This window comes from Rhipicephalus sanguineus, chromosome 2, assembly GCF_013339695.2.
Source record: "Rhipicephalus sanguineus isolate Rsan-2018 chromosome 2, BIME_Rsan_1.4, whole genome shotgun sequence".
NCBI classification, from domain to species: Eukaryota; Metazoa; Arthropoda; class Arachnida; order Ixodida; family Ixodidae; genus Rhipicephalus; species Rhipicephalus sanguineus.
The window spans coordinates 36,499,235-36,521,972 of NC_051177.1; the positions used below are offsets into that span (position 1 = coordinate 36,499,235).

At 45.5% G+C, this 22,738-nt stretch overlaps 1 protein-coding gene across 1 annotated transcript in view; it reads left to right on the plus strand.

Annotated features, from left to right (window-relative positions):
- Positions 1 to 22,738, plus strand: part of LOC119382741 (Down syndrome cell adhesion molecule homolog) — a 159,208-nt gene that overhangs the window by 28,958 nt on the left and 107,512 nt on the right. The window contains exon 2 of the mRNA XM_037650571.1: positions 3,484 to 3,846. Within this exon, the coding sequence (XP_037506499.1) occupies positions 3,484 to 3,846 (363 nt within the window). The remainder of the gene's footprint in view (positions 1 to 3,483; positions 3,847 to 22,738) is intronic.

Consider the following 22,738-nt stretch of genomic DNA (forward strand, 5'->3'; position numbering starts at 1 on the left):
TTTTAATCAGGTAACTACGGCATCGCTCGAGAATAAGTGTCAAAAGCGATGATGCATGAAAACATATATATATACAGCCAAGTTTCAGGTTAGTGACAGTGTATGGTGAAGAAGCCACTGCCTTAAAGGAGGCGTCTGTAGATAAGTCAGCTGTTGATAGTAGCGCGTGCCAACACGCGCGGCTTCATACATTTGCCACATACATGAGAATCAGAATGTGCTTATTTTACAACACGTTTTTTGGAGGTCCTCCAGGCGACATGCAGCTTGAATGTGCCTGAAGACCCTCACATGTCAGCAGTATTTCTGTCGGAAATACAACGTATAGCAACGTACAAAAGTAGTCATCTTTCAGCACTTATAATTACAGTGTAGTAAGGGGAATCGGAAGATATCGGAAGGAAGGCGGCATTCAGGCAAGAGTTTCTATTTCATCTTTTTTTTTTCATTCGCCGCGTTTTTTCCGACGGGCGTGCCGAAATTGCGACTCGAAATTAATGTTGAAACACGGTTTTGTTTTCTCGCACCCATTAACCTTCCCCGTTCTCATTCATCACCCGCATGACCAGCGCAAAATTATACGCTTCAATCTCGGACAACCAGTTTCGGCTTGCGGCTCTTCATTCCCGCAATATATCTTCCCTTGTAATTAGAAATCCAGCGCTGCATGCAAGCAAAGTCTAAGAACTCTGCGGCACCACTTGGTTTCAGGCCGACGTCGCAACTTTTCTACCATAATAAATGACTTTTTTCCCTCTCTCTCGCTCTATCTCTCTCTTGCGGTAGAATGTAACTTAGAAAGAAATGTGAATTCGGCAGTCACGGAGTACCTGTTGCGCTTTGGACGCCTGCAATGCTAATGCACTGAAAATAATATTTGTGCAACACCGTATCGTGCGAGAGCAACAGAACCCGTATTCACAAAAACGTCTTAGGCTAAACATTTTCCTAAGAGAATTTTTCGGCCACTCACTGTGCCAGTCATATCATTAGCGCAGACGGCTGACCAATGGGATACGCACTTACGACAGAAGTTTTGTGAATGCGACCCCTGAACGTTAACGCCTGCAATCGTGCACGCTCTTAGGATGCAAGCGTTCGCAAGCAAGTGTGGTGCAAGCGTGCATTGATGACTTCCGGTTGTTTCGGGACTGTTCACAAGGATCGTTGACATATCCGATTGTCGTCGGTATCTGGCAGCGAAATATAACATTTTCGCTTGTTACTTTATTTATAACAATACTCTTATTCGTGCCATTTCCTTTCCATCCTCTTATAAATGTTCAGCACTAAGTTCATGTGTTGCGTTTTAACAGAGAAAAAAAAAAGGAGATGACGCTTGAAATAGCGACAATTACGCCACCTATCACGTAAGCGCTAGCAAACTATACTGCAAGAGGAGGAGGATCAGATATGTAGAAGCTATAAAAAAGAAAGGTTGTAAATTATTAAAATTTGACAAAAAAAAATGTGAGGTCGTGATGGCGCATGTTCATCTTCTATGCCTCTCTGCCCTCTTCAAACATTTTAGTGTTTCTTTTAGTGAACTGTTTCTCAGCGACGAAAGTTTCTTCTCATACACAATGCGCTCTAATTCGTAGAGCAAGCGAAACAATTTATTGGTAAAATCAAATGCTTTTCTAATGCTAAGGCTGCGTCTTATACTGATGTGAAAGATGTTGGTGGCTAATATAATGTAACGTAACCTAGGTATTACAGCGTACAATTATTTCAACAATATGAATAATTCTTAAACGAATTAGACTATTCACTTGCATTGTCAGCCATCGATCAACTCAATCTCGTCATCATTAACCACAACGTAATCATGCGGACAAATTTCCGCAACCGCTAAAGACTCGGTATGCACGCTTGAGGTTGCGCAAATGTAGTATTTTTTCAGCTTTCCCCCGTTCCCTTTCTCTTTCTTTCTTTCTTTCTTTCTTTTTCTTTCTTTCACTTACTCAGCCTAAGTGAAGGTTAGGAAACCCTACGTCTGTCTAATTAACGTCCATGCGTTTCCTTATTCCTTTATCCCGATGCTTTTAAAAGTGTATCACTGAAATTTTATAGGTCGGCTTTGCCGCTGTAAGCATAACACTGCAAAAATGCACGCTTTACAGGCATCTTAATGTAACGTTATCTATCGTCATGTAGCATGCTACCCTGTGGTGAACTACTGCGCACTGATATAAAGTAACTCCAAGCTGCGAACCCTACATGTGTTTGTCCTTTTATCTGACCACGTGACAGGAGGGATATATATATATATATATATATATATATATATATATATATATATATATATATATATATATATATATATATATATATATATATATATATATATATATATATATATATATATATATATATATATGTGTGTGTGTGTGTGTGTGTGTGTGTGTGTGTGTGTGTGTGTGTGTGTGTGTGTGTGTGTGTGTGTGTGTGTGGTTAAATACCTCTAGTTGGCATAGTCGCGCCTTAAACCCGGCTGTCCCCTGATATAGGCGGCCAGACTTCGGCTAATCAACAGCTCATAAAAACAGTTTTGTCGTAAACTTTGGAGTTTTAGACAGAACGTATGTTTATCAAGGAAATGAGCCAGAAGTACGCGTAAGTGACTGGCAAGTGTCTATGTGATATATAGGCTTTCAGTGATATCTGGATCGCCGCGCTTGTCCTACTCTTCTTCATTATGGCACACTAGAAATTTTTAAACGACCGAAGTAAACTATTGTGAAGGGAGTGTATTGCCGTTTTTTCATTGGAAAAGGGGGAAATTATATTTATTTATGAATTGCCAAATTTATTCTTTAAGGAAATGAGACACGGTCTAAATAATTAGGAATGCATAGTATACTCGAAATATACAAGTATCCTGAACGTGGCAACAGTTAGGATCGGCAGATTAGTCTTCAATGTGCTGAAACACAAACAGTAACACATCACATGCTCCTTACAATGCTTATACTTGGTTTATCGTGGCTGTGACAAGTAACAAACTGCGCGTTTGTCTTAACTGATCCACAAATCGATCAATTGATTGGTAGTTCCCTAATTAAATAATTAACTGAATGATTGACTGAACTTGTAACCCTTCACAGGTGATGGATAGGGCCACTAACAAAAAACATGGTCAGTTTAGACTCATGGTGAGCATTCAGTTGTTCGTAGTTTCAAAACCTCTGGATCTTTGATACGAGTGAAACCTCAAGATCAAAACGGAAGACTCCACCTTAGTAACAACAAAGTCACGTAAGACATTTTTAAGTGTATTTTGGTATTTGGGCGGAGCTAGTTTCTTTTAACTTCCCGAAACTTATCGTGCTCAGCCTTTGTTTCCTTCAAAACACAGTACAATCTATTTTTGTCGAAAGAAGGAGGAATTTCTGGACGAATAATGAGTTCACCTAATATTGTTTTACTTACTGTCTCTACCACGGCTAAGCTCTTCTCTATCTCTTTCTACCTTTTCCTTAGCTGCCACACTCTGCGTGCTGGCAAGCCAATGCGACGCCGCTCATGGAACATCCGGGCCTCGATGGCTGAACGAGCTTCCTGCGCGTCTCTTGTTCTCCAACTGGACGGGTGCCACGGTGCGCTGTTTAGCCGAGGGAGAGCCGCGCCCTGACGTCTGGTGGGTGAGCGCCGCTGATGGGCTGAACGCCAGCGCGCTGCCAGTGGCCTCCCGAGCTCAACTGCTCACCGTCCACGATGGCACGCTCACCTTCTTGCCCTTCCGCGAGCACCAGTTCCGTGAGGGATTACATCGCGGCTCCTTCCGCTGCCGCGCTCACAACTCCAGAGGGACCGTGCTCAGCACCGTGGTCCACGTCAATGCGGGTGAGCAATGCTAATATCAACCGGTGCCTTCACTACTGGCATTATTTTTATGTATCGGCCTAATTAGGACGTGGTGATACGTCACACTGAATTCCAGGATGCCATGTCATGATGGGCATTGCTTTCCCAGATTTACACATCTCCACACCGGACAAGTGGATGTAGTCAGAGTTTCCTACAATATTTACCAGAGAGAGATGTGGCGCTGCGGTCTTTCAAACACCATGGGAATGAAGGGTAGTACATGAACTTGCCTACTCGTCTTGCTTGCGGCTTCGAACTCACTTCTGGTTTTGTTTATCGTTGTGTTTTGACTTTTGTTTCGGATAAAAGAATGGCTCGTTGTGAACCTTGTGAGCTCGTTTGAATCGGTCAGCCTAAAGGGGTCAAGGTGGTGAAGTGGGACTGCTGAACCTCTGCTGTACTTCATCTTTCGACAAAGCGGCTACAGGCCACACGGAGCCGAAAGAACGAAGCTTAGGCAAACCCATGCACTACAAATCACTCCCATGCTGGCTGAAGCGTCATGCGTTGCAGCTTCCATAGTTACTAGCGCCAGATCTCCCTGTAGTGTACTATTATGAAACTCTAAAGACTTAGTGACAGACATTGAGATGCGTCATGAAAAACATCGAGCTCATGTAGTCTTTTTCTACCCGTCACAATTGCTCATCTTACGGACTCATTCCTACCGCAAATAGCACGATTCAACAGCCGACACAACCGCCGCAGTCTTGAGAAGTGCGCTCTTTTTATCACGAAGCCCACAACGTCGGCCTCGTTTCGCTGCAGTGTCGCCTCCCTGCTTCAGCCTCCGAGGTAAGTCCACAGACTCCTGTATTCGCAGGGCGTGTGCAGGGCGTAATATCGCGCAGAAGTCACTAAACACAAGAGCTGCGCGATAGCAAAGCAGCGAGTGCCTCCGGCTGACAATTTGTGATTGCCTCAGAGACGTACTTGAATATCACTTGCGGCGGTGGTGAAATTTTAAAGCGAAGCTTCGACTGCCTGGAAAATTAGAGCCTCTGCTTCACTGTCTCTGAGATCGACCATTATCTTGCGCTGACGGGCGACGATACGAACGATTTCGACGAGAGTGCCACTCAAAGCTTCGTTGTAAAGAAACCGGGAAGAAAGAAACGCCTTTAAGGAACCCCTTTTAAATAAAAATTTTACTGCGTTAAGCACTAACAAAATCGGTTTCGTGCATCTCTCTAACCTTTCTTGTCAACCAATCGAAATAAAATATTGCATAATATTCGACAATGTGACGTGGTCGCCAATGAAATAGACAGACAGAAAATACAGCAATATAGCTATGCTTAGAAGATTCATTTATCTAATCTGGTTAACTTGATCCAATAATTGTCATCCACGTAAGGTAGTTGATAACAGGCTTAGCAGACCAGCTTGAGCAAATAAAAAGCACACAGAAATTTAGCTGCTACAGATAAAACAGTGTACGAAAATGCGCTTTACGAAATACACAACGCAGAATTTTAACAAGACTAAAAATTGGGCTAGTCGGCTGTACTTCATGATGGGCCGGCAGCGCAACCACACACAGACAGATAAAAGTAACACGAAAACACAGCACTGACAAACAACTAAATTTTTTTATATAAGAAACAACAATTATCAGAGAAAAAACCCCGTAAGTTCCCAGCATGCGCAAACTGAAGGAAAGCAACAATCATTGCATACCAATAAAAAAACCACCCAACAGACAAAAAGTGATCTTCTAGCTCAAAGTCGCATGTAATTGTCTAAAACAATCTGGTTCATGTATCAGGAAGCTACCGGTGACGTTGCATGATTGCGATTGTGCATTTTTAGACGAGTACATGTGACTTTGATCCAGAAGATCGTTTTGTGTTTGCCGGTATTTTTTTATGCAATGATTGTCGTTTTCCTTCAGTCTGCGCATGCGGGAAACATACGAGAGTTTTTCTGGTATAATTTCTGTCTCTGAAATAAAAGATTTAGTTGTGAATCAGCGCTGTGTTTTCGTGTCCCTTCTTTTCTCTGTCTGTGTGTGGTTGCGCTGCAGGCCCATCATGAAGACACAACACAGAAACCTTCATCCTCCAGCTGGCTTTAGAGAGCGAGGGAAAAGCCCCGTTGGGTTTTCCTGGAGAAGCCGGCGTAAAAAAGGCTGGTTCCAGAGCCATGAAACCACTTTATTCAATTCAATTCGTTTTTCAATCTAGGTCAAATCTTCGTTGCCGATTCGGCGTCGCTCTTAAGAATCGTCCCCGCTAAAGATTTCTGATCCCATTTATACCCGCCATTGTTAAAAGGGCGTCACTATATGCCTGACAATTGGGGTCCATGATTTATGCGAACAGCCTCGAAAACGGCAATTGCGGATTCCCGGGGACGATATAGGCACTCACTGCCGAGGAGCTCACTCGTAGGTCTATGATCTTCTTGTTTTTTTTTTCTTAAGCTGCCTCAGTAGTGATTATATATACTATTTTTCGGCTGCTCTAGCCTACCCCTCGGCGTATGAGCGCATTCGCCGATGTAAGGCAATTTAACGGAAGAACCGCGGTAATCTACTTCAAGGAGAAAGAATTCTCCTGCCTTTTACACCTGCGCATTCGTTTCGGCAGTTTTATAGTCGAGCCATCGTAGATTTAGGTGCGTTAGGCCGCGAATAAAGAAAAGATGAAAGAAATGGGCAAATCGGATTCGCGTACAAACGGGCTTTTGCGTAAAAAGTACGCGCACAAAAGAACTGCTCCGAGGATCTAAATCGACGGGCACGTTCTTGTGTACTTTTAAAATCTTGAAATGACGATATATTGGGCCGCAAAGTGGGTCCGCTTAACGATCGAATGAAAGTGAGAAACGACGCTAGTAATGCCCCACCTTCCCTTAAAAGACAAAGAAAAAACCAAGAGGGGCAGAAGTGATATGCACAGATATTTACGTTTATGCGATGAAAAGCCTGAAGTTTCAATGACGCTTATTTGACACGGCGATCCCGTGAGAACAGTTAGGTGGTTTTAATCACGTTCCTAAGTAGTGCACGGTTTGCGATGCCTCGCTTTCCGGGTAAGCACTGCTACAATGATCCATGTAAAATGACAAAGTAGCGTGTTACACTCAAAACATCCTAAAAGTATAGGTGTAGCCTGCGACGGCACGCTAATTTACAGTGTGGTAGTAGACTGACGGCTGTCATTTATTACTCGTTTACTCATTTTTGTCAAGTTTACGTTACTTCCCTTAACCCGTATCACCCCTTTTAGGAGCGTCCTTGCCTGCAACGTAATGAGCAGAGGTAAGCGATATTAGATTCTATATTTATTACGTATTTTCTCGCTTAATGTGGGCTAACGGCCTCAAGGGAGATAGGATAGTACGACCTTTGTATAACTACTGCTCAACGTCAAGCCTGGTAAAACGAGAGCACGTTAAGCTCCTGGCAGCGAGGTCGCCTGTCTTCTCGGGACACCGGAAGTAGAGGGACAGGAAGTGCTCTCCAGATCACAAGGGCCCTATCATCTTCGATGTTCAGGTGGCGGAAGTACCCACTTTTGTGGAGCCGATATAATACTGCTCCCCCGAGTCCGCGCGACTGCGTTGCGCACGTTCGATAAAACAGGACAGACCACGGTGGTGTGATGCGTTATGCCCAGCACTGATGGACAGCGGGTACGTGGGCAGCCACGGAGGACCCAGGGGCCGAATTATCGACGCTTTCTTTTTTTTTTTCATCGTTCGTAAATGTTCATTGGCTGACCGCTTTCGCTGTAATGATATGCTCACTATCATGATTGGCTAGCACTGTTCTCTTGCGAAAAATGTCAGAGTTAGAGCTTGCTCTGAATACGTGGCGCTAGAGAATGCCCCCTCCTTCAGCTTGAACAGGCGACAGCCCTCTTCTGTGAGCAAAAAAGCATAACAAAACAAACTCGTCTTGTGCATACAGAAACAAGCAGACCATTCTAAACCCTTATTAAAGCTTGCGTGAATACTAAACAAACGAACGCTGCGCAGGCTCCCATAGCACAAGGCGATCTGCGTTACGGCAAACCTAACTTCAAGTCACCTTAAAAGGTGTTAAACACTCGGACGCAGCTATCGCAGCAAAGTGGTTGCTGCGGAAGAATGACACGAATGGATGAGTTAGAAGAACGATTGAAAGCAACTTCCACAGAGAAGCAGCCATGCGCCGCGTGACGGCTCGGTCGCTCAATACTTTCACCGTCTAGGTAGCGTAAGCCCCGTGGTTTTTTTTTTTTTTTTGCTTTTGTTTTTGTTTTGTCGTTCGTTGATTAAAACCTGAGTGATAGAATCCACCCCTTCGCACGCGAGATTTTCCTACTTGGATTGAGATGGGGTTTTCTTTGTTTTTTTTGTTTTTTTGCATCTGAGGATCCATCCTTCTCCACGCCTGCCATCTCTCAGAGCTTAGCCGCTAAGCCATTAAAAGCAGCCTTAAGTAAAGGAAAATAAACATTGGACGCCGGGTTCTTTTCTTCTCACGCCTTTCAAAGGCAGCATCGCAGCGCGTTGCTTTCCAAGCTTAAGTGTATACACCGACTATCAGAGAACAGTGCACAAAATCAGAATAAAACACGAACAGGCTCAGACGGGAAAAGAGGATGAGTATATAAAAAAGAGCTGGAAGAGTGAATCCTATCACACAGCTCACGTCGCATATATATATATATATATATATATATATATATATATATATATATATATATATATATATATATATATATATATATATATATATATATATATATACACACACACACACCTCTGAGTTAGAGCCGGCAAATTCATATCTTTCTTTTCTCGCAACTTGAAGAGACGGAGACAGCATAAAAGAAAAAAGAAAACGTCTCCGAGAATTCCGGCCACGTCTGCGAAAGCAGCGAACTCTGAGAGCCAAATGTAAACGTACAAATCGGCAAGGACAGCAAACACAGACGCGGCGATGCTCCAATCCCAGCGCAAACACGCTGGCTGCTCCGCCGAAGAGTTTTCCGCAGCGAGGGCCTTTGCTTACTTGTGAAGGAGCCGGTGCAAACGTATGACTGAGAGTAATATACTCCTGTCGATGATTCAGTCGCTGGAGCTGAGCGTGAGGTCGTAGGTTTGATTCCCGGACGCCTCAGCCGCATACCAATGGCACAGCGTAGTTGCAAATGTATTCGTGTACCGAGGTTCAAGCATATGGTAGAGGAATAAACCCGTGTTGTAAAAAACATTTTTTTCTTATACTCTACGCTCCTGCTTTGCGTTGGCGCGGTAAACGCAGTCGCCCGAAGTTGTATTACCAAATGCAGTTGAACCCGTATATATCCCATCTGAAGGGGGTTGCAAGAAAGTTCTATATGTGGGCAACTTCATATATAAAATATTTTATACTTCGAAAATATATTCAACGAGATTTTACAGCTGTTTGATATACACAATAATTTCTTATATGTGGGTTCGATATACATGTATGCTGATTTGACTGTATGTAGAGTACGTAGCTCATTTGTATTGCAAAAGCAAAGCAAGAAGTGAGCAGAGGAACACTGAGTTTTTTGTTTCTTTTAATGCGCATGAGCGAAATACATACACTTCAGCATCATATCTGGAAATAACACGGAGCTTCAGTGCTGTGCATGCTCATTAAGAAAGATATCATAATAGTCAATGTGCTTACCGCCAGAGAGAGAGAGGGAGATATGTAATGCGGAAAGGAAGGGAAGTTAACCAGAAAACAAATGTCCCGTTTGCTACCCTGCACTGGGGAAGGTGTAAGGAGAGACAGAAAAGTAGGGAAGAGAGGAATGGGATAGGGAGGCGAGAGGGGGAAACGCACGCACAAACACACACACACACACACAAACACACACACACACACACACACACACACACACACACACACGCACGCACGCACGCACGCACGCACGCACCCACCCACCCACCCACTTACCCACCCACACACACACACACACACACACACACACACACACACACACACACACACACACACACACACACACACACACACACACACACACACACACACACACACACACACACACACACACACACACACACACACACACACACACACACACACACACACACACACACACACACACACACACACACACACACACACACACACACACAGGAGTGTCACAAACGTTCAACGAGGCGTGTCGCTCGCAGAAACTTCAACAGCGCCTTCATTGCTTTCTGGCGTGGAGCTCGATCCTTCCGACATTTCAAGACTGACTGCTCAGAAAGCGGCTGGTCGTCGAGGCCAGCAAACACTGCTGAGAGGGACTGTCTGTGAGAGCTGTATTGAGGGCACTGACATAAAATATGTTCAATGGTTTCATCATTGCCGCAATGGTCGCATGCAGCACTGTCCGTCAGTCCGATGCGGCAAGCAAAGACGGTCGTAAACGACACCCCAAGCCACATGCGGCAGACAACGGTAGTCTCGGATTGACCAACAGAAAAAGAAAACAAGAAAAGTGAAAAAAATCACACGGCCTCTTACTCATTTGTCTTTACACGACTATAGGGCGAACGCCGTTTTCATTTTCTTCCCGGTCCACTGCATTTATCCTCTGAAAGATCTCTGCACCCAACGTGGTTTTGCACTGCCTGCGGGATCGACGGCTCTGGAGGCTTTTTGCACCTCACGTAGCTTCTCAGAGCCCCCGAGATCGGTCCACCTTTCACTAACCCACGATGGTATGCGATGACGTCATCATGTGACGTCATAATGACATCCCAAATTTTGGCGACCTGTAACGCCATGATGTAGTCACAGGGTGCCTTCATCACGTGTTGATTTTTTGCATCACTTGTGTTCACGCAGCCCACGGTTACTTTTCGCATCTGAAGAGTAATCTAAGGCTGTCTTCGGGCTGAAAAATGGTGTCAGTCTGCGAGGTGGCTTGGAGCCTCTGCTTAGTAAAATGCCAGCATGCTACGCATAAGAGCGCGAAATGAAAGTTGCGAAGTGTTGAATGCAGGCAGTGTTGTTTCTCACAACAACGAAATTACAAATGTTTCCCGCGAGAGAGGAGAGTGAGAGTGTGCAGAGAGCGGGAGGTGCTCAATGTGAGCTGTATGCCTTAAAAATAAGCATATAGGTGTCGTCGTACTTTCTGTGTTATGTAAATATAATTGGGCCGGTTCTGTGCTACGCTTGCACTGGCAGCAATCGCGCATTCAGACATCTTTGCTCAACTATCACCCTGCGGTGTTTATGATATTATCTTGCGGTGGCGCATCCTTCATTAGTGTAGGCGCCGGTCACGAGATCGATTCCCGGCTGCGGAGGGAGCATTTTCAATGGAGGCGAAAATACTTGAGGCCCGTGTAATTTAGATTTAGGTGCACGTTAAAGAACACCAGATGGTCAGAATTTCCGGAACCCTCCACTACGGCGTCTCTCATAATCACATCGTGGTTTTGGGACGTTAAACCCCAACAACGATCATCATCATCACCATTAGTGTAGGCGCACCATGTATGAAGACTCGAGCCAGGCCGTCTAAAAATTTCGGCGTCAGTACTAGTAACTGTAGTTAAAACATTGACTACAAGAAACTACAAGCACTTGTTGCTAAACGCCGAACACCTGCGTCACGTCTAGTACGCCGTTTATCTCAGAACTATCGTGTTTACAAGGAAACAGCGTTTTATTTTTTCCGAGTACAATATTCACTTTCGTCTAGTTGACTAACGATTATTAAACTTTCGCAACAAGTCACATTGAGCATCTCCCGTTCTCTCCGCACTCTCACTCTCCTCTCTCACGGGAAACATTTGTAATTTCGTTATTGTGAGAAAGAACACTGCCTGCATTCAATACAACTTTGCAATTTTCATTTCTCGCACTTATACATAGCGTGCTGGCATTCTTCCACGCGCAAGCTGCAAGCCGCGCTCTGACTTACACCATTTTTCAGCGCGAAGGCAGTCCCCAAAGCATTTTCCCCCTCGGCACACTGGCGTATTTCTAGCTGTGACAGCGATAAAGTCATTCTGCTTGCCAGGACTTCTATCCCCCACGCGATGCTCTAGCTGTCAGACAGACTTGGAGTAAGCCCTGCAGCGCAACTAATGGTTCCTCTTGCGCCATGCTGGCGCGTGTACATGTATGTACGCATGTGTTGTGTTTCGCAGCGTAGTGGGCGGAGCACTTAACCCGAGTTTTGAGCTAATTTGCCCCGGGCAACAACTTTAGCGAGAAAACAGCGCACGCTTGGATGGGCGTCCGGTTAGGTTCTTAATTTCGCTAATGAGCAGCCATGTTGCGCACCCATCGAAGTGTAAAAGAAAAACTGCGGTGCGCAGATCTCCTTGTCCGGAAGCAGAAACGAGCCATTCTGAGTGCGCTGCGAGTTGAATTAAACAAAAGCTCGGGGCCCCAAATGTTCCGTGTCTAACGACTTTACTCGATTGCAATTAGCAGCCGGAAGACAAGAGGAAAGCCGTGTACTACTGAGGCGAGCCGTGTTGCTTTGTTCCCGCCTCTTCTCAGAACTGAAACGCGTTGCACCTAATGGTTTCAGCGAAGCAGGCATTTGGGCGCTCGCTTTCTGACGTAATCAAGCGAGTGATGCTTCTACAGCTACGCGATAGATCGTGTATGCCAGCACAACAATGCGGGAATTTGCGGTGGCTATAACAGCATGTGCCACACGGTAGGTAATCAGGCTGTGCCATAGGCTTTGCTCATGCTTGTACTTAGGGACTGTACAGAAATGAAGAAATAAAGTTCTGAAGTACTCTTTTGTCAAAAGTACAGGAATACGCAAAGAGGGATATGACTTTCTGTAAAACCTGCAAGCCCAGTATACAACTTCAGTGAGTTACGCTAAGCGACCCACAAACCGATTCCTTGACTGATTGTAATTGGTGACTGCTCTTAACAAAATAAAGCATCCGAGCGGTCACAAAGAAATGCATTCACCTTTATCGCAACCATCACGTTCAGCGTGTATATTCTATAAATCTGACTCGACATCGTGCGCCTTCTCGCGGTCTGCCAATAACTTCTGGCGTATTGGAGAATCCTAAAGAAGGCTTTTTACAAAAGCGACCAGTGACGTAGCCAGGGGGGGGGGTGCTCACCGGGCACGTGCCCTTCCCCCGAATTTTTTTTCTGTCGTGGCATACAGAGCCCAAAACGACACTCGGCCTCATGTGCCTGCCCAGCCCCCACTTCAGATCAAGGAGGTGCCCCCCCCCCCCCCCCAACCCCCGAAAAAAATTTCTGCCTACGCCCCTGAAAGCGACTGATATACTTAGCTAGGAGGCGACTGAATGAAAAGCGTTTTTACTATGACGAGGTAGTGCTACACGCCATTCTATTATTACCAATCACCAGCGGCTGTTGCAGCTATTGAAACTCCATAGTCAAAATATTTCAATATGACGTCCCACATGTGCGCGCAAAGTCAGATTTCCGATCTGTAATTTTGGTGCGCACAGTTCAAAAGGACAAAAAGGGCTCGTTGGTTACACATAATGCGCGCAGTAGCGCAAGCAATCACATGCGAGCGCACAGTTCAAATTAGCGAAATACAATACTATCTGTGTGTGTATCTAGGAACAAGTTATAGAGCGCTGTAAAAGAAAAAAAAGGCGTTTACTTAGAAACCTTTACGAAGGTTCCTTATTACGCGTACAGTACTGCCAATTGTGAAAAGGCCAGAATACTCCTCGATATTTTCGTCATTATCCATATCTAACCAAACATTACTAAAGGCGCGTGCTCTCCAAAGATTTTATCAAAATATTGGTCAGGATAGTCTAGAAGGCTTTCCTTTTTTTGTGCTGCTTATAGGCAGGAATTCCAGGCTTTCATTTAGATCCTCAGAGACTATGTCCTGTTAGTAGCGGAACGGGATTGCATGTGCCAAGATTTTGGTTCTAGTTCAAGAAGGGAAGGTCGTCACAATTTATTCAAAGACCTGATATCCGAGACTCTCACAAGAAAAGCCTGGGGTATTGGGTGCCCAAAACCACAATATGGCTATTACGGCTATGAGACGTAAAGCAAGTCTCCAAATTTTTTTTTACCACCTGGGGTTCTTTGGCGCGCACCAATGTCTAAGCAAACGGGTGGTTTTGTATTTCTCCCCATCTAAAAGCAAAGACCGTGGCCGGTAATCGAACCAGCGTCGTCAAGCTTGGCACTGCAATACCTTAACCGCCAAGCTTCCACCTCAGGTAACATATGTCACAACTTTCTGACATACCATCTCTCACGTATGTCTCTCGTTATTACCTTTTCTTCGTTTTCTGTCGATATATATATTCACGTGCTTGATACAGCCTAATCGCTACGACGTGGTCGGTGTACCACGGCGCTACGCGTCTTTCATTCTTTCCATTGTACAGTGGAAAGTACGCCTAGACGAATACCAAGGAAGAGCGCTCGCAAAAGTAATACGAAGAGGATGCCGTGGTTCAGTCATATCCGCAGAAAAGAACAAAGCGTGTATACTGTTCAGTATATAATGAGAAGGATTTTTTTGCTCTCTCTTCAAGGCATCCTGAAGGGTTCCCTCTCTAAGACGGGGAGCACTATTCGCCGCGCCGAGCATTGAAAGCGGCCTCGCAGGCGTAGATGCTTGCCGATTCATCACAATTAGGGAGACAGCCCGAGCGCGAATCTCTGCATCCGCGCCGAGTGGGGAGTAAAAGGAAAACGACGAGCTTTGAGGACATTTGCGGCACTTATCCCTGCTTGGCCCGCAAAAGAAATTCGATACCGAGGCCGCAGGGCGGTGGAACCGCGAGCGCAGGAGCAGAACAGATGGAAACGGAACAATGGAACTTTCTTCTTAGGAGCGGGATGCGGGTATGTACGGCGTATATCTGCAGCGGGAGGTTAACAAAAAAACGGTACAAATAGCGGTAAAAGCGAAAAAAAAAAACAAAAGACGCATCCGAGACATTTCCTCTTGCCTCTAGTCATTGCTTTTCCTTATTTTTCTACGATATTTCCCCGCCGCGAGGGTCGGAAGAATAATTTCCCGCCACGCGGGAAACAAAATCCTCAAATTTCTCCTCCCGTCATTCTCATTATTCTGGAAAGAAAGTGGAGGGAACCGTGCGGGATCTTCAGAAAGCAATGTTTCTCGCCCACTCCTTCGCTTCATTCGGAACTTTTCTGTCTCTCTCTCTCTCTCTCTCTCCTTTCCGCAACCGCGGCTTGTGCACCCTCCGCGGCCCCCCTTCCTCACTACTTCCCGTTCTTCACCACTTCCTACGTTCCCTATGGCTCCGAGAGTGCCTGGAACTAAGGAATGTAGAGACGGAGATACGTACCGCAGGGCGCATTATCGTGCACAGCTCCACCAAAAAAAAAAAAAAAGAGCCAGGACTCGTGTAGGTCACTCGCCTTATCCAGGCAACCGTCTGGCTACACAGACGTGTCCTCTACACCAGCACCACCACACCGCCTTCCCCACTCGCCTGCCTCCCTAATTGCAGCTTTTAAGGAATCAATGTCCCCACCGCCTCTTGTCCCCAACCTCTCGCGCCTCTTCAACGCCCGTATCTGCGACGCCGGAGCGGCGAGAATTTCCACCAGTCTTCCGGTCTCCGCTGGACTGATCTCCTGCGGAGCAGCTCATTAGCGAATGACCGATGGTTTCTAGCCCCAATGACCCAGCGCGGGCCAACCGGCTAAGTACGCTCGAAAGCGCACAGCGCCATTTCTCGGTGAAATCGTACTGCCGTTTTTTTTTGTTCTTTTTTTTTTGCCCTTCTTTGAGCCCATCGCTGGGAAACGACCACCCTCCACCAGCATTCCTCAATCTTCTTTGTTCCTCTTTTTGTTATTGCTACGCAGGAAATGTACGTACGAGAAATACGCTCGTTTGATCTCCGCGTCGACAGTCCGACCTGTCGTTCCGGGTCACCTTCTATTATAATGTGCGGATGACTGCGTGCCTAAATGGCGTTGGCAAAATGACCATTTACGAGAAACCGTTTCCAATGCTGTAAGTTGCTATCTAGCTTCTCTTTTCCGCAGTAATGCCACCTGGACTGTTTGATGACGTAAGATTTTCCTTTTTGTTCGTTATTTTATCGTCTTTTGTCCCAACTTTCCTCGCTGCAGCTAGGCTCCTTACATCTATAATACAGCATGAAATACTTAACTTTCTCTTTTTTTGCAAATGATTATTCGTCTTCATAATATATATCTTCCCTACGACATTAGGAAGCAGCTTATTATCCCAGCGCTACCAAAAAAGCATGCATACCGAACACCACAAGGCAAGGCGGGAAGAAAGGACAAGGCACCCTAGGTCCATCGCCAGCACACGCCTTGCAAAAACGCACCCTACTAGCAGTCAACAAGTTCTTAGATGGGAGTGCTAATCTTGGAAATTATTGAGGAAACCTTTTTCAACTGCTTTTATTCATATAATTTGACACGGTCATATCGCGTTATGTGTCGCGTCATATGGGAACTCATTCTGCGTCCCTACGACTGGACTTTGCCCACTTCGGTTTCAGTGCTCGTGTGTGACGGGACTGTATTTTGTGTTTTTATGGCGATAGCAATTATATGAACACTCTCAGCGAATTTTTGCCGTCGCCGTCATGTCCCAGCTATACACACACACACACGCACACACACACACACACACACACACACATATATATATATATATATATATATATATATATATATATATGTGTGTAACGTTACAAAACAGAGACGCGTCGTGGTTCAGTTGCCATGCATTTATTCTAATGCACGCGCACTTCTTCTTCGTCGCCTTCTCCTACCATCGCCTTGTTCATACGTTACACTTTTCCCCCTCCCCCCGAGAAAGTCGCAGTTCAGAAGGTACAAAATAACGCCGCAGTTTGCTAACATGAACAATATCAGAGTTTCTACCTAAAGGAAACACAGAGCGGTCGATCTCGTAGTTCACTGGTGAGACCTTGCGTAGAATCTTGTAAGGACCTTCCATGATGGAACTCAGTTTGCCGTTGTTGGGATGCCATGGTGTCTCGTAAAGGACAAAGTCACCGACTTGGAACTCAATCGGGAGAAATTTCCTATCATAGATGATTTTGTTCTTATTGTGGTAGGCGATGGAATTGTGAACCGCAGCTTTCCGCGCTTCTTCAACAGTTTCTTCTCGTTGTTCCAGAATAGTTGGATACGATGGAATTCCATACATCAGGAATGAAGGTGCGTAGCCGGTAACTTCGTGGGGCGTTCTGTTGTACTCGTCTATTACTTCCGAGAGCAGTTTTGTCCAACACTTCTGTGGCTCGTCATTGATCTTACATTTAAGTCTGGTTACAATGGTCTGGTTTGTCCGCTCATTCATACCATTGCATTGCGGATGATGAGATGAAGTGAAGAGTTGATGTATTCGGTTGTGCTTTAGGAACTGCTTAAATTTTCCTGCAGTGAATCCCGTTCCGCGATCTGAAAGGAACTTCCTTGGTTTTCCCGCAGCAAAAATGGTTTTCAGGCATGAGATGTAGGCGTCACTGTTTTCACTTTTATGAGCGAACGCCCATACGTAGCGAGTAGCATGATCTATAACCAAATGGATAAACCTTTTTGATGAGCCGTATCCATAAAATCCTCCAATGGTGTCCATTGCGAAGAGGTCAAAAGGCTCTTCAGCTGGAGGCAGTGATTCAAGTGTCCCATACTTCTTTGTTTTCGTCTTCTTGCATCTCTGGCATGTATCGCAATGCCGAATATAGGTGGCAACATCGGTTACCATATCCGGCCAATAGTATTGTGGAGACAGGAGTGACAGTGTCTTCTTCACTCCGACATGCCCAAAATGTTGATGTGCGTTCTTAAGAATGGTAGGGCGCAGTTCATGTGGCACATATATCTTCCTTAGTCCTTTTCTTTTGACGATGACTATGTTGTTTTCCAATGAATACGGTCCTCTTGGGTGCTCATTGGTGCATCGTTGAAGTTCGTCGTGTGACAGAAGTTGAACTATGGGGGCTCTGGAGAGTGTATCCGCTTCTACGTTGCTTACGCCTTTTTGATGTTTGATGTTGACTTCATACATTGACAACTTTAAAGACCACCGGAAGAGACGACCTTGCGGATTCTTAACATTCTTCAACCACTGAAGTGCAGAGTGATCCGTTACGACAGTGAATGGCTTTCCGTGAAGGTAGCAATGCCATTTATCAATGGCATCTATAATGGCAAGGCATTCTCTCTCTGTAATAGCATAGTTCATCTCATGCTTCAGTAGTTTGCGGGAATAATAGGCAATGGGATGTTCCTTGCCTTTGTCGTCAGGCTGCTTCAGCACTGCACCAATGCCTTCGGCAGACGCGTCACAGTACACAGTACATGGTATAGAAGGATCGTATATGCGAAGCACCGGTTCTTCAGTCATTCGCTCCTTCAGTTCCCGAAAGGCTTGCTCGCATGCTTCTGTCCACGACCACTTGCTGCCTTTGCAGAGTAGTTTCGTGAGGGGAAGAGCAATATCGCTGAAATGAGGGATGTACTGTCTGTAAGTGTTTACAGTGCCCAGGAAACGCTGGAGATCTTTCTCTCGTTTAGGTGTCGGAAATGTGAGTATTGCAGCCACGTTACTTTGCTTAGGTGTCACTATTCCATGTGAAATCTTGTGTCCCAAATATTCAATGCTGGATCTTGCAAACTGGCACTTTTTTCGTTTTAGTCTTACGTTCTCGGTTTTAAGAGCTTTCAATAAAGCCTCAAGGTGTCGTATATGATCGTCAAATGTCTCCGAGTATACGACCACATCGTCAAAGTAGTTGTTAACATTAGTGAGCTGATGTTTGGCTATTATTGATTTCATGGCTCTTTCAAATGTAGCCGGAGCGTTCTTTAACCCGAACGGCATTACCAACCACTCATAATGACCATTAGCCGTGACAAACGCAGTTTTCTGAACGTCATCGGGATGCATTCGGACATGCCAGTATCCGGACGTTACATCCAACGTAGTGAAAAACTCCGCCTTTCCCAAGTGGTCAAGAATATCATCTATACGTGGAATTGGTTGATAGTCGGGTACCGTTATGGCGTTGAGCTTGAGGTAGTCAATACATAGCCGAGTACGTCCTTCGCCCTTCTTTTCCGCTAAGATGACCGGTGCGGCGTAGGGGGATAACGAAGGCCTCACAACCCCTTGCTTAATGAGGGCGTCAACTTGTTTGTTAATCTCCGCTTTGTCTGCCTGTGAACATCTGTATGGTGCTCGATGAATTGGGACAGCATTGGTAAGTGCGATCCTATGTTGCTCAGTAGTGATGCATCCAATATCTGTTTGGGATTTCGAAAAGATCTCGTCATACTTGTTTAAAAGAGAGTCGAGCACCGCAGATTCACGCTCTGATAAGTTTTCCGAAATCAGGGTGTTCATCAGTGGGGCTTCAATGGTTTGCTTTTCATTATGATCCGGTAGGTTCAAATTTTGACGTCCTTGCGTCACTGACTTGCTTTCCAAATTTACAGAAAGATTGAAGTACGAAGCGCTGTCTAGGCCAAGAATTAATTGCGTTCTCATGCCTCGCAGAACGTGTACATAAACTTTCTTTGTTACATTCCCAATTTGCAAATGAATGTTTACGCGACCCAAAGTTCGAATGCTTGAAGTAACTTGCTGGACAGCGATGCTGGAGTCTCTCATCAACTGAAGTTTGAGCTGTTTGTACACATCCTCACTGATACAAGTAATGGTGGCTCCTGTATCAAGAATTACAGTTACTGACCTTCCGTTGATGAGAGCTTTGAAGCGTATTAATGAAACTCTGGGTCGCTCTCCTCGTTTCCCGGTCTAGTCTCAATAGCGGACACGTTGCCGCGGCGCGGACATTCGTTGTGCCAATGAAACTGCCGTGGGAAGCCAGCAGCTGAGCAATATCTACATTCGTTTTGTGGGGCACGCGGTCGAGAAGTCAACGTTGGCTGCTGCGGTCTGCTGAAGAGACGTGAAGCTCCTGATGTAGTGCCAGGATTACGAGCAAAAGAAACTCCTCTCACCCGTTTTAAGGATGTCTCGACCCGTTGAGCAGCGGCGAGCCACTCTGATGACGAGGTGAAAGACAGTCCGGCGAGCGCTAGTTCCACATCAGGAGGAACACCGTCAGTCAGTCCAGAAATGATGTGGCACTCTTTAAGGTCGGCCAAGGAGCCCAGTCGTTTTTTCTCGTCGTAGTAGTCCTTGATGGTCTGCCCTCCTTTCAGCCGGTAGTGAATGAAGAGACGAAAGGCATCTCCGTCGGTCGTAGCAAAGCGGTTTTGCATGCCGCTCTTGATATCGTCCCATGTCTCGCCTTTGCCGAAAATCTCTGTTAGGTACCACTTGAACGCTTCCCCTTCGATGTATTCGCTCTGGTGACTGACCCGATCGCTGTGTGTCCACGATGCCTCGACCGCCTTCGTATCGAAAAGAAGAAGCCACTTGTCGACGGGGACGTCTTCTGGTGTTCCCTTGTACTTCGGTATGTTGAGTGGAGGCTTCGGCTTAGCCATGGCAGATTGATGAGGTCGATCCTGTCGACTTGTGTAACGTTACAAAACAGAGACGCGTCGTGGTTCAGTTGCCATGCATTTATTCTAATGCACGCGCACTTCTTCTTCGTCGCCTTCTCCTACCATCGCCTTGTTCATACGTTACATATATATATATATATATATATATATATATATATATATATATATATATATATATATATATATATATATATATATATAATCCACAAATAAGATCAATTCAGAAGAAAAAAAATTTCGACGCGCGGGGCCGGAGATTCGAACCTGCGACCCCTCGCTCCGTAGTGCGCTGCCTTTGACAATTACGCCATGCGTCAATCATTCGCCGGGATACTAACGGCAGAATACAAACGCACGCGGCGTTGGGTGAAACACACGGTACGCCACACATGGCGAAATTAAAATTATGCGAGACGCGGGCCACGCTGCATCGTTTCCCGCGCTGCGTTTGCGTCGTATAGCTGGCGACCCACGCTAGTTTTCTATTTTGGGGTTGTAGCGCCGCGCCACTCGTGGCCAGTCGGCCAGGAAAAAAGAAGAGCGTCCGGTGGCACGAGCTAGTGGAAAAGCTTTGGCTCTTGTAGGCTTATGCTACAAGATGGAAGAAACGAGACGGCTCAGCCAGAATCAAGGTCTGAGTACGGGCTAGTTGGTATTCCGTTTCAAATTGTGATTACAGCGCAAGGGAAGACACGGTACCAAGAGACCAACGAAGACGAGCGCTGTCTTCGTTGGTCTCTTGGTACCGTGTCTTCCTTTGCACTGTAATCACAATTTGAACCTGAATCCAGGTATATATTTTACACCATGACCAGAATTGTGAGGCTCAACACCACCAATCTGCCGACAACCGAAATAAAAGTAATTTTTTTTTTACTCTCTCCTTTCTGGGTCTGTGCCTGTTTGAAATTCTTATAAAAAAATTTAGTAGCAGCCCATGCTTTATATACCCCGTAAAAATCTGCCTTTCTCGTTTTGCACCTCTTTAAAATTCTTATGAACAAATTTAGAAGCAACCTATGCTTTATTTACCCCGTAAAAACTGCCTCTACAATCATACCGCCAAAATAAAGAGATGGAGCTAACTAGGGGAAGTGAAAAATACAAACTGTCCCCAGGCACCCTGGAAGAAAACAAGGGTTGGAAACACGTGCTCAAGAGAATTGGACGAAAAAACGCATGCTGCTGGTGAGGACACTACCCACAACCTTCGCATTACGCAACGCGCAGGTTGTGACGTAATGCGAAGGTTGCGGGTTCGGTTGCCACCAGCGGCAAGTTTTTTTCCTTCTTTGATTATCGTATTTTTAATTTCATCATTACCGCACCTCTGCTAAATACTACAAATAACGCAGCCTATGGCTTCCTTCTGACTTCTTCCCTGTGCCCGTGTTTGCACGCCCTGTCTTTTTAGAATGAATACTAACCAACTAGCTCAGCTCTCTGTTATTCTAAACGTTTGGCTTCATATGTTTTTGTCAGCGCTACAGTTTTCCACACAGGCTTGTTCGGAAGAAGTGCAGAAACGCATTCGTTTCGTAGTCGTTTTCTGCGACAGTTCATAAGTTCGGCGCTCTAAAACGACTTTCCTGAAAATGCCCTGTGATCACTACTTGCTAGTGCAGTCGCTAACGTTTGTCTCTGGACGCTGTATTGAATCCGTGCAAAACAAAGCTGGCAAATAACATAGCCCACCATGGCCTACGATGTTGGGCTGATGGTGTACGGCTGATACCGAGTATTACAGAGTACTAATGACTGACACGATAGAGTACAATACATGGTCTTCGGGCCAGTTATTACAAAAAAAGAAAGCCTTAACAACAAAAAGAAGTACAATAAACGTGTTGTCGGCGCACCAATCGAAACTCGACTCTCATCCCATAAGCTACACGACTACCATTTTAACCCATTTACGATATGCAGTGCTGCGATGTTTCCATAATGTTCGATCGATATGTGCTGTCATGTACAATGAAGAACCCATTTGGCTTCCATGTTGCATTGGCCTGAGTAGTAATGCATTCGATATGCCAGTGCTGAATTTCGCCTCGTGTACATCCGACCATTTTAGAGTCTCTGAGCAATCATTTTATATTTCGTAGAGACCAGAGTAAATGATGGCGAACGATTACAGGTCAGAATCCTGGGGCCGCATTCACGAAGCTTTTCTTTCGCAAGTTCACTTTCCGATTGGCTGGTCACCTTCAGTAACGATATGTCCAGCATCAGTATCGACTTATACTTTCCCTTATGGCCGAGTCAAGCTCGAGAAGCTATTTGCGCGGCTCTCCAAACAGGACTTGGGAAGCCGATTGGCGACCGTTGACCAGGCCCGGCGAGCCGCAATTGCCAGTG